General features: G+C 37.4%; 1 protein-coding gene across 1 annotated transcript; it reads left to right on the top strand.

The window, feature by feature from the left end:
* The first annotated feature begins 600 nt into the window (after positions 1-600).
* Positions 601-11,674, top strand: LOC113502879 (phagocyte signaling-impaired protein). Its single transcript, XM_026884618.1, has 11 exons — positions 601-788; positions 888-1,112; positions 1,899-2,092; positions 2,980-3,672; positions 6,166-6,376; positions 6,816-6,938; positions 7,375-7,544; positions 7,849-8,039; positions 8,280-8,581; positions 9,028-9,251; positions 9,512-11,674. The coding sequence occupies exons 1-11, from the start codon at positions 722-724 to the stop codon at positions 9,869-9,871; spliced, it is 2,760 nt and encodes a 919-aa protein (XP_026740419.1). The 5' UTR covers positions 601-721; the 3' UTR covers positions 9,872-11,674.
* The last annotated feature ends 743 nt before the right edge of the window (positions 11,675-12,417 follow it).

The following is a 12,417-nucleotide window of genomic DNA, read 5'->3' as shown; positions in this document are numbered from 1 at the left end:
TACAATCTTCTTATAAACGTTCCTTAAGGGAGTTGAATAAATAAAAAAAAAAAGGAAGAATCATGCAAGTCAGGCCGTAAGGGTTCGATCCCCGAATAACTAGACAAAGATAGAAAATAGTAGGTGACCTACTGATACCTCGATCTTCTGTAATAGGTACTAGTGGAGTCATTTTTATGTATTGTAGACTGAACATTAAATGCTGACTAATGTTATTCGGAATGGTCAATGAGTCATGATGATCATCAAATATTATTAGGAACTCATTGAAGAATTTATAAAGGTCACGAGTGCAATACGGTGGTTGGAATTTATTTTTATTACTTAAAGTGACCTTATAAACAGAAAGTTGTGCTACAAAAACAAATAATATATTATAAAACAAACAACACGTAGACTAAAATCTACTTCGATAGATCACTCTACTGTTCTAAATTCCTATTTAAGGGGTATTGCAAGTGTAGATCAAGATAAAGAATTAGATTAGATACCATTTAATGGTAGAAAATAAGTCCAGAGCACATTCAGCAAAATCACAAAACAAATAAAATGTTTGTTCTATTGTTTTTGGTAAGTATTTTATCGAGATGGCAACGTTTTCCTAACGTCACTGTCAAATGACAGCGACCACAGACAAAAATCGCAAAACAAACGTGCTGTGAAAAAGCCAAAAAAGTACCGAAAGGCAATTTATTTTGCGAAAAGACTTTTTAAATGAAAAATGGCGGTGCGGCCACAGCACATGCACGACGGCGGTATTGTGGAGCGTCGGCTGAGACCGATTTACGGTAATAAGTCCACTTGACCAAGAGTTTTACATTTTCTACAACCTCTACCAATAAAGAGTTGATTTTCAGTGAAGTTATGTCGTTTTGTGAATTTTTCAGACTGGTTAGACAATGGGAATAATAAGAAGGCACTGCAGGAGGCAGAGAAAGTGCTCAAGAAGAGTCCTTCGCTGCAAGCTGCTCGAGCTTTGAAAGCTTTAGCACTTTTTAGGTTAGGAAAGGGAACTGAGGCCCATCAGGTGCTGGACGCCTTGGCTGAGGAGAAGCCGAGCGATGACAACACGCTGCAGGCGATGACGATATCCTACAGAGAATCTCAGCAGTGTAAGTACACACTCCAAACATTTAAGTGGCATAATCACTCAAAGAAATATAAGTAACTAAAATAATCTATTACAAGTACATGACTAGGAATGTTCCCGAATACATATTGACGTAGTTCAAAAATATTTTAACAATTCTGTATGTTACCACAGTTAACTTTAATACTTGTATGCAATATGCTTAATTCTGTTTAAAGTGTTCTTCTTAATAAAATAATATCTCAAAAATTGTTATGCCCTTAAAAAAATCAATACTGTAAGTTTGTTTCATGTAAAGTTTTTGTTTCAACTACAACCAGATAGAGACTATTATGTAACTTTCTGGGGTAAGAAGTACTGATACAAAAAGCAAGGAAATAACTTATTGACATAAAAAAGGAAAATACATCTAAAAACATTAGCTAGTTTGTCTACTGCTAGCCTAATAATAAATAGCTTTAAAAATTAACTATTTTTTTCCCAAGCCAACCAGTTTTGGTTTTTATTTTCATTATTTTGCAAATTTAATATTTCATAATGTTATCAAAAATGGACTGAAGCAGATTTTTATTTTGAAAAGTAAAGATACAAAAAGGTTTTGATTGGTTTCCAAATCACTGACATTCATTGTTTATTTATCAACTTAAAACTATCACTATCATAACAGTTTTAATATAAGAAAAGCATAATAAAAACATAAAATGGAACATAAATAAAATAAATACAAACTCACACCTATACAAACCATGTACAATCCATTTGATAATATAATCTATAAAATCTAATCTATTCATAAATTCTTCTACAGTACACAAAGTATGTGCCCTCTACGAAAATGCAGTGAAATCAGAACCAGCAAGTGAAGAGCTGCATTCTCACCTCTTCATGTCCTATGTGAGGGTCGGAGACTACCGGGCACAGCAGCGGGCGGCCATGGCTCTGTTCAAGTTTGCACCCAAGAACCCTTACTACTTCTGGGCTGTTATGAGTATTATTTTGCAGGTATTGTTTATATATTTTTTTGTATATAATTGATACTGATACGTGCATTTGTAAATAATGTAAAGAGTATATGAATGAATAAGTCTAATCTGTTACAAAAAATCTAATTGACAGTCCATACTAGTCTATGAGAATTTATGTAACAAAATTATCGATTTAGACTTTTACTAAAGTTAGGGTTATTAATATGTAAGTTTTGTTAAAAGCAAATAAGTAACTTAACATAGGTTTAGGCATTGTAGCTTGCCAAAAAACTTACACCATAATCAAACTACTTTACTTGTCTAAAACATCAGGGTCAGTTCAATTATGATATTTTTTGTGTAGATCATTTACAGTGTCTTTCCTCACTACCAAGTCGTTATAACCAGTGAGTCATTCATTTCACATGCATAAATCTGCATAGCTTACAATAAGTTTTTGCAAGTTAACAGTTCTATTTATATTCATGGTCAAAACAAGTAACTGTTATCAGTCTAGTGTAACTCAATACATAAATAGATTCGCTTAGTAACACGGTGCTTATTAGAAACCTGCCAATGCATGATCAACATAAGTTTATTCAGTGCTTAGATACACATTATTGTTATAAAGATATGGAATTAATTACATGCATTTGAAGTGACTATAAAATGTCACATATATAGTCTTGTGACTGCATGGATAGCCAATCTTTGTGCGCGACGTATCACGGGTTCGATTCCCGCGTAGGACAAGTATTTGTGTGATCCACAAATGCTTGTCCCGAGCCTCGAACCTCCCGCGACTCAAGAGTTAGATTCCTTAGAGCGGAAAGTCCATTCACGAAGCAAACCCAGTACACACTGCGAAGTTTTGTCCGTCGTATTATTGAAAAGTCTTATTTTAGTATGATTGGTATTCGACAGGCCAAAACATCGGAAGACAACACGAAACGGGGCATCCTTCTATCACTAGCCCAAAGAATGGTAGACAACTTCATTAGCGAAAACAAAATGGAGGCCGAACAGGAAGCACGTCTTTACATCATGATTCTAGAGCTTCAAGAGAAATGGGAGGACATCCTAAAGTTCATTGAAGGCCCGTTATACTCCCAACTGGTACCAGGATCGACAGCCCAGGCAAGCATACCGTACCTGAAGAAGCTGGGCCAATGGAAACGGCTCAACTTGGTCTGCAAAGAGCTCCTATGGGACAACCAAGACCGCTGGGACTACTACGTCCCATACTTCGACTCTGTCTTTCAATTGATGAAGGATAACGACGATTCATCCGAAAACTCTGTTGACAATACAGCTGAGAAATGTCATGAGTTCATTTGTCAGTTGGTTGAGAGTATGACGTCAGGTAGAACTTTGAGGGGTCCGTATTTAGCTAGGCTAGAGTTGTGGAAACGTCTGTCTGTTGATGGAGACCCGACGTCCATATTGGGCAGCGGGCTGGCCCTCTGCGTGCAGTATTTGCGGGTGTTTGCCAATAAGCCCTGTGCGGTACCGGACTTGAGGCCCTATTTGGGTATGATACCTCAGAAGGAGAGAGAGGAGAACTGCCGAGATTTCTTGACGTGCCTCGGTTTCGATGAAAAGAGTGAACCGGATTTGGTAAGTGTTATCCATCCTCTTTTTTTTTATTGTTTGTAATATAATAAGAAATATTTTTTTAACAGTGTAATTCTCTCTTTGTTCTGCCGCATTTAATCAGTTTCATTTATTTATTTATTTATTATTTATTTATTCTTAGGAAAGCTTACAGACTAATGACAATTATAATAACTCACTATATTTCTATTTTGCTAACAACAAGCTTCCGCCAATAAAAGACATAATATAGTACTTATAACTATCGTAGACCACACATAACAACAGTTTTGAAAAATAAAATTAAAAAAAAAAAAGAGCGTAAACATTAACAATTAAGTGAAACAAATTTTATGTAAAAATTAAAGTATATATAATATGTAGGTATAGTTTTAGATAACGAATTATAGTATATTAAAGATCAAAATTTAGAGACGCGAGTCAATCTTTAAAAAAAAAAGTTATTCGCTAACAAACGTTTCACTGTGAGAGCTTTTGTGCAAAAGAGATCTACATCCAAGTCTTCTGGCATATTATTGAATGCATGTGCTGCACGCAAGAGAAAGCTATTTCTTCTATAGTTGGTAGAAACAGAAGCAATCTGCATAAGTGGCCTACGCCTGAGCCCTAGAAGGTTAGTACGCAAGTATAACTTGGATAATAGTTCAGGACAATCGATCGACCCATTGGCTATATTAATGAAAAATGAAATGTCGTTAATATCACGCCTGTAGTGTAACGGTAGAAAGTGATATCTTTTGCAACGGTGGTTGTAATCATCGGAATATTGCCGTGCCTTGTAATCCAAGTATCTAAGGAATTTCTTCTGTACAGCTTCAATACGAGACTTATATATTTCGTACTGAGGGTCCAGACTTGTGACGCGTATTCCAAGTGACTACGCACGAAAGCGCAATAAAGAATTTTTGTAGTTTTTAAGGAACGGAAATCCGCTGAAACTCTTATAACAAATCCTAACGCCTTGGATGCTCGATTAATAATGTAATCAATGTGTTGATCAAACAAAAGCTTACAGTCCATTTTTACCCCTAGATCTTTAATTGTAGTGACTTTTTTGAGTATTTCATCATTTAATTTATATTCAAAGTTAATAGTAGTTTTTTGTCGGGAGTACGTGATTTGGAGACATTTGGCAACATTTAGCTGGAGTTTGTTAAGTACACAATATTCTTCGAACCTCGTTAAATCGTTTTGAAGTAGCTTAGCATCTGATATATTTTTAATAACCTTGTGTATCTTCATATCATCTGCGTAAAGTAGGATGTAACTATGTTCGAAACAGTCTTTTATGTCAGAGATAAACAATGTAAATAACAGAGGTCCTAAGATTGAGCCTTGAGGTACACCAGAAGGAACATAACTCCAGCCCGATACGTACCCTTTCAATACTACCGCCTGTGTGCGATTCTCAATATATGACGAAAACCATCGGTAAAGGTCTCCATGAATACCTATCGACAATAATTTATCCAGAAGCACTGAATGATTTATTCGGTCAAAACATTTAGAATAATCTGTATATATAACATCCACTTGCGCACCATGGTCCATGCCTTCAGATACAAATTCATGGGAGAGTATGAGATTCGAAGTTGTAGAACGGTTTCTTAAGAAACCATGTTGTTCTTCACCGAAATTACATATCACTGCTTCATAAACTTGTTTATATATTATTCTTTCCAGAATTTTAGAAAATAGACATATTTTAGAAATAGGGCGGAAATCCTCTACATTTGAACGATCCCCCTTTTTAAATACAGGAGTAATAAATGCAGACTTCCATATCCTTGGCACAGTCCCCTCAGTAATTGATCTCTTAAATAAGATACAAACGGGATCTAGCAGGCCAGCGGCACATTTTACTATAAAAATGGGTGGTATTGAATCAGGACCACCAGCCTTGCTCAAATCCAGAGATTTCATTAACTTTAACACTTCGTCTTGACTAATTTCAATACTGCTTATGTTGGTTACGGAATTATTATTTCCTATGGAAGGTAATACGACAGCGTCAGGGTTTTGGAAAGTGGAATGAAAATAATTTGAGAATAAATTACTTATCTCTTCACCTGTTTCAGCGATCATGCCACGATAATGCATTACATTAGGGAATGTATTAATAGTCCTTTTGCTTTTCACGTATGACCAAAATGATCTTGGATTGTTCATAATAGCAGATTCTACTTTAGCCATATACGTATTGAAGCAGTTTTTCTCTACTTCAGTAGCTCTGGTCCGTAGCAAAGAAAAAGAATGATAGTCGGATAAGTTATGATAAGTTTTATATTTAATTTTCAAGTGTGATAGATATTACACCACTTAAGATTGTGTAGCAATAGTGATTCTACCTCACCCAAATCGTTCAAAAAGTGAACGTTATTTACCGCAAAAAGAGAAATGTGACTTATCATGTTAACCCATTCCAAAGTCTGCTTACAGTGTTATAAAAAAAAAAACTACGAAAGCCCATAATATAAAATTATTTTATCATAACAGGCGGATGACATTCAGCGCCACATCTCGTGTCTCTCCATCTGGCGGATGGTAGCAGCTCCCCTGCCGGCAGACGGAGCCCTGGCCCTCGCCGCGACCCTCAAGGGCCACTATCTCCGTTGTCTACACCGAGGTCTCGTCACCTCCAACATTACAGAGTTCTGCGCTGTGGATTCCTACGGGATATTGGCGGCGCATCATTATTTTTATGCTGGTAATTTCCTTATTTGATTATGTTAAACGTAAATAGTTAAACCCTGATGTATTGTAAATTCTGCTTGTATGTGTGAAATTAACATCTTTCTTAAACATATCATAGAGCTAATTAAAAATTAAAACAAGTGGTCTCGGACAGGTCTTGTGTGAAAAGAACAACTTTTTAAAGGAAATCAATAGGCTAATAAAAATAAAGCAGTCGTAGTTTATCTCGAATCTAGCTCCCACTTGACCGGTTTTTTTTCAATTTCGATTTTGACGACAATAGTGTACCCAAAATGGTATTCCAAATATGAATGAGCTTAGCCCAAGTGAGTTCAACAAAAAAAACTAAAACTTCAATAGTTTACCTAATGCCCAATGTGGTATGTCAAATACGAATGGCCGAAATAAGTTCAACAGAATACTAAAACTACAGCTATTTCCTTCCATCATAGGCATGCTGCAACAGAGTTCAGCGCCTGCGGTGGAAGCCCTGTGCCTGCTGGAGCTGGTTCTGCATCACTCGCCGGCTAACTTCCACGCCAAGCTGCTGCTAGTCAAACTATATCATGTACTAGGTAAGAACTGAATTCACTTGTGTTTTAAAGTTGTAATTTTGGGAAAGAAAATAGACTTTGTGATAACATTTCAGATAAAAAACACATCAAAAAAGGGGAAAAGGATGAGAATAATCAGATACTTACAGATTTTTAGTTAGTGTTTTTGGCTGATCATAATAAACGAGTGCTTTGGACTACTATAGAAATAGATGAGATCGACCTTATCAACGATATACATCTTATCAGAAAGAAGAACAAGCATCATTTGCTCTTTCAATAGGGATGAAAACAATTTCTTCTTTCAGTTTCCTCGTTGTTTTTAATGCATAATAATGGATACGTATTTTTTCTTTAACCCGCAAACATAAGGACTACATAGATTTTTACTTTTTATACCCAATCGTCTACCCTTTTTATGATGTTTAGTAAATCTTGTTTCTTGACGGTTTCCCAGGCAACGCCCTCGCTGCTGACAGTATATACCAGCGCTTGGAGGTGAAGCACATTCAGCTGGTGTCTATCGGTTGGCTGCACTGCGCGAGGCTGGCCCCCGCCTGTGCGGCCAGCCGCGCGCTGCAGCTGCTGGCCGACACTAGAGCCTTCTTGAAACATCACGGGAAAGATGTGAGTATATTGTATCACTGTTTGATGTATACAGGTGTTACGTAGTTTTGTTAAAGTGTAAAATAAGTACTGTCCTAAAAAAAAAGTAACATACAGAAGCGTCTTTTATAATGAGGTTGTAATTACGAACGAATTTTACGCAAATTCAGATCTTAATATAATCTTAATAAAGCTTTAAATTTCAATAAAGCTACAGTTACAATGCGATGTGTGGTTAGATTCAATATGCTTTTTTGAAACTTTCTTTGTGCACCTTGATTCTTCGTATATCCATGCCATTAATTAGTGATGTACATTTGTCCAGAGCGTGGAACACTTAACGTACGCGTACAAGTACGGTACGTTCGAGAAGCTGGTGGAGCTGGGCGCGTGGGGGGCGCGGCTGGAGGCCTGCGGCTGGGGGGCGGCGGCCGCCCGCGACCAGGCCCTGCTGCACCAGCTGGCCGGCCCGCCCGCCCTGCTGCACCAGCCCAGCAGGCTGCCCGCACAGCCCGCGTACGTAATCTTACAGGTTTTATTGCATTAACTAGTCGGGGCCTCCGCTTTATCCTTGACACATAAAAAAGACTGAAACATCTGTGTCGTTTACCTCGATTTGAGTTGTCAAGATCCTCAATAAGACTTGAATTAATATGGTTTAATGTATTTTAACTTCAAAATCCATTAATAATAATAATCCATTTCAAAATTCAAAACCCATTAACAAATATGATAAATTATTTTCAATCTCCACAGTGACAACCGCGACCTCAACGTGATAGTAAACTTCGAGCCGCCACAGTTTCAAGACGAGCAATTAAAATCACGTACTTTTGACCAAGAGGTCTCGTACCTAAGACTCAAAGACGCTTTAGTGTCTGCCATCGCGTTGTGTATAGAGCTGGCGGACAGTAGGCCGGTGGAGGAGAAGAAACAGCACTATGAGCAGCTGAACGCTTGTGTGGACGCGTTCAGCGCGGCCATGGACAAGTGCCGGCAGATGTACGCGGAGAAAGAGAGGATTAGCATATCTGCGCCGTTCCCTTCAAGGATTATTGGTGAGTGTTGTAGAAAATTTAGATTCCCATGATTTGATGTTTGAAATGGAGTTATTTGTCAGATGCTTTGGAAAAAAATATATTCTAGTCTCAAGAAATCGTTAAGAAAATGGTACTGGAATTTTACGTGATACAAACTTAAAACTTGCAAAAATTTGCCTATGCACATTTCTCATTCTGTACATCATAAAATTGATCTAGGTGATTTAAGTTTGCATCATAAAACTTTTCTACGCCTTTTCTTCGGATGGGAAATCATCAAATGACTCCTACCGCTTTTTGTTGAGCGGAAGGGAGTGTGAGACCTCCAACTAATTGAAACCCACCCACGTTCCTTCCATGGACCTTTACTCTTTCAGGCAATCCGGCTACGCCTTTTTTACTCTCATAGTTCGCACATCTTGAGGTGATATAATTTTCATATCAATTCTAATTTCCTCTTCCAGCCTTCGTGAACTCACCCGTCCCTTACCGGGAGTTGTACGGCACAGCTCTCCGGTTGGTGGGCGAGCTGGCGGCAGGCCACACGCGCGCCGCGCAGGACCTCAGTACTGCGGCCGCGAGGATGTTGCCTCGAGCTCTGATAGAGCTGAGCGCGGAGCTGGCCGTGAAGGGAGACCCCGTATGGTGCATGAGGGACAGGCTTGAGACGCTGTCTAATTATTTAGAGGTAGGTTTTGAAGACTTAAGATAAAGTATGCACTTGTCAAATTGTTCTGGTCGTATGCCTATGACTATTGATCAATGTTGAATAAGTACTTAGGCAGTGAACTACCTCAAACTGCTGCTGATTTATATGTGTATGTTTCATTTACAACCACTGTGGTCAGACTAGTCTCAATTTTTACTTTTAGTTGGAAGCAGTTTTCGCTCTCAATGTATCCAAAGGCTTGATCTATTTATTTGTGACACTACTAATTCCTTCTACAGTTTGTCGGCATCATAACGTTCCTCCTCGGCGTATGCAACGAGTTATTCGCGCCGACGAACACAAAAAAATCCAAGAAAAAAACAAACCAATCGCCTGACGAACTCAAGACATCCGAGCTGTTGAACAAACTGAACGAGACCGTTCAGGACTCCATCAGCTTCCTGGAGAACATCCTGGACGGCTGGCCGCAGTACGAGCTCCCCAACGACCTAGAACAAACCCTCGCCAACCTCTCCATAGACAACAAATACCAAAGCCCAGTAGAAAGTAAACTCAAAAACGGACGCGATGACATGATAAACGACGTTAGAAATATATTAAAAAGAAAGTCTAAATACCTGAAGAGTCTGCTACAATGATGCCTTCTGCGTGCCGCTTGTACGAAATAATTAAGTTATGTTTTTATAATAAATATACATATCTTGTAAATACTTTTGTCTTTGCTGTTCGCGATTGTTGTTGAGGTCGGCCGAACTGATGTGGTGTCAGGCGAGTGTCTTGTTATATTCGCGTGTCGTTTGACCATAATGTTGTAAACACACTTCCGGACCCGTCTTGTCAACTGCGACCTGGTGGTGGTGCTAAAGCGAACAGAACAAATCTTTGAAAAAAAAACATATTCCCGTTGCGCACTCATCAGTGTTAACGTTTGTTGACACAACCCAATTGATATTTAGCTCGGTAGTCATATTATATTTGGACGTCCGTCTGATGATCTCCGCGTCTAAGTCCGTGTTTCACTTGCGCCCAGACTCACGCATGAATCACAATCAAAATAAAAGATTTTATTTCAGGCCGTTTTCTAGGCCTTTTCAAAACGTTACAATATTGGCTCTAGATGCACGATTTGTAGCTGACAGCCGCGTCCGATAGTGTGTTCACAACTAAAGAAGCCGCGGCTTCATGTTTTTATTGATATTGTTGTTACTGTCAATAAATAAAATAAAGACGTCCCTGTTTTAACAAAGATATAATAGAACAACTAGAGGACTATAGGATTACAGAATTTTGCCTTATTATGGATGTTAAGACATACGAAATAGCATAATGTTGTAAAGACAATAGTCATTTAGTAATAATTTTAGTTCATAACCAACCAGCTTGAAGCTAACCCTTTTTGATGGTATACCTGACCTTAGGGGCATTTCACACTAGCGTATTTTGCGTAGCTTTGCGTATAGAACGTTAGTGTGAAAAGCAAATCTCTAGACAAATGACAATAGACTCGTTAAGATGTATAGAAATGGAAAATCTAACAGCCTAAACGAGACCTCAAAATGTCTCTGTCTTCGATGCCGGCAAGTGCAACGATAAAGACGGCATGACAGAGTGGTCCTCAACAGGCGCAAGTTACTTGACTAATCTGAGATATATGTTTATTTCTAATATTTGATTTCTAATGTCATTTGTCTCGCGGTTCTGCCTACAAATCTTGAATTCTTCGCACTTCCATTTTCATTGAGTATGTATTACACTAGTCTTCCTATATCTTCGAAACGCTAATAATAAAAATAGTATAAAGCAACCTACTCTGTAAGTTTTATTTCAATACATTATTTTGTTTATGTGTATTGGATGTGTGGTTATTGAGAAATGAGTGTATAGATTTAATTACATACTAAATACTCGGGAGCCGCAGAAATTATATATTTTTGAAGTATTTGTCTTCACTTGCCGATTTGTAAATGTAAAACAAATATTTATAGATTTGAAGAATATATTTTTTAAATCATAATAAACGTACCTCCTCAATAGTTATAAAGTAAAATGACTTTAATCGTTTGTTTTAAATAATAACATAATTATAATGATTTTACCTATAATTTTAGATCTTACAAGTTTCGATTTCCTAATTTATTTACCTTGCTCAACACTAAATGTAGTCTTTAAACTTGAAACAGGCTCAGTAGAACAAATTCTTGTACTTATAACAGAAGTAGAATTTCTATAAAATATAAATAACAATGTGATAAATATAATTGATTTGCATACAAAATTAACAACTGGTGCTCAATTTTCATGCGAAAATAGTGTTGTTTTAAGGTATTATTTAATGACTGTCTTCTGCCTAACAAATAGTATGTAATTAGTTTATATGGCGTATAGTTTGTACCTAAGAGTGAATATTACGATTTTGTATTTAATTATAATTTATACAGCCACTTCATGTTTTATTTCATCTTATCATTTCGAGTACACTTTAGGTTGATTTCACAACATGAGTGCCTGCATAAGCCGATCGCACCTTGTTGAATTGGACTCGCTTAAACACTTTTTCATTAGGTATTTCACGGCCAGATTAAGCCCGTTAGCGTAAATCGTACCTATTCCAAATAAACTCCAGTTCATGAGTCTCCTAGTACGGCGGACCCGTTGTGAAACCAGCCTTATACTTTATTCAATGAACGCATTTAATTTTATCATCTTCATTTCAGAAGTTTGTTCTTTTTGTCATGAATGTGAGAGACACCTGCACTCTGCTTTTGAAACCTTTACAAAATTACACGAAAATAGACTTTATGAAATAAATATTAAAAAGAATGAATATTTTGTTTGTTAGTTCAACTTTACCTGATATTTGTTGACTACCCTTTTCACGTGAAACTCCATTCAAAGGAATTAAAAAATATATTTGTACCCGTAGTGCCAGAATCCTATGAAGAATACTCAGAGCTGACATCAGTTAACTCGTGACCACGGCTTCTGTACGTCGAAAAACTAGGTGCTTCTACCTTTTCCGCGTCCGTAGTGTAGTGTTCTGTATACTGTACGTTTAAATTTCCTTGGGTTTAAATATGAAAACTGTCATGTGATCGAAACCGGGCAAGTGAAATGTCCGGAGCAGTGTGTCGTTTTGTGTTCTTCGTGTTATGGTTGTGGAAATTCAACATAGTTATCCGGTAAG

Source organism: Trichoplusia ni, chromosome 18 (assembly GCF_003590095.1).
Source record: "Trichoplusia ni isolate ovarian cell line Hi5 chromosome 18, tn1, whole genome shotgun sequence".
Classification (NCBI taxonomy): domain Eukaryota; kingdom Metazoa; phylum Arthropoda; class Insecta; order Lepidoptera; family Noctuidae; genus Trichoplusia; species Trichoplusia ni.
The sequence above is the reverse complement of the archived record's forward strand: the minus strand, read 5'-3'. Positions and strand labels throughout refer to the sequence as shown.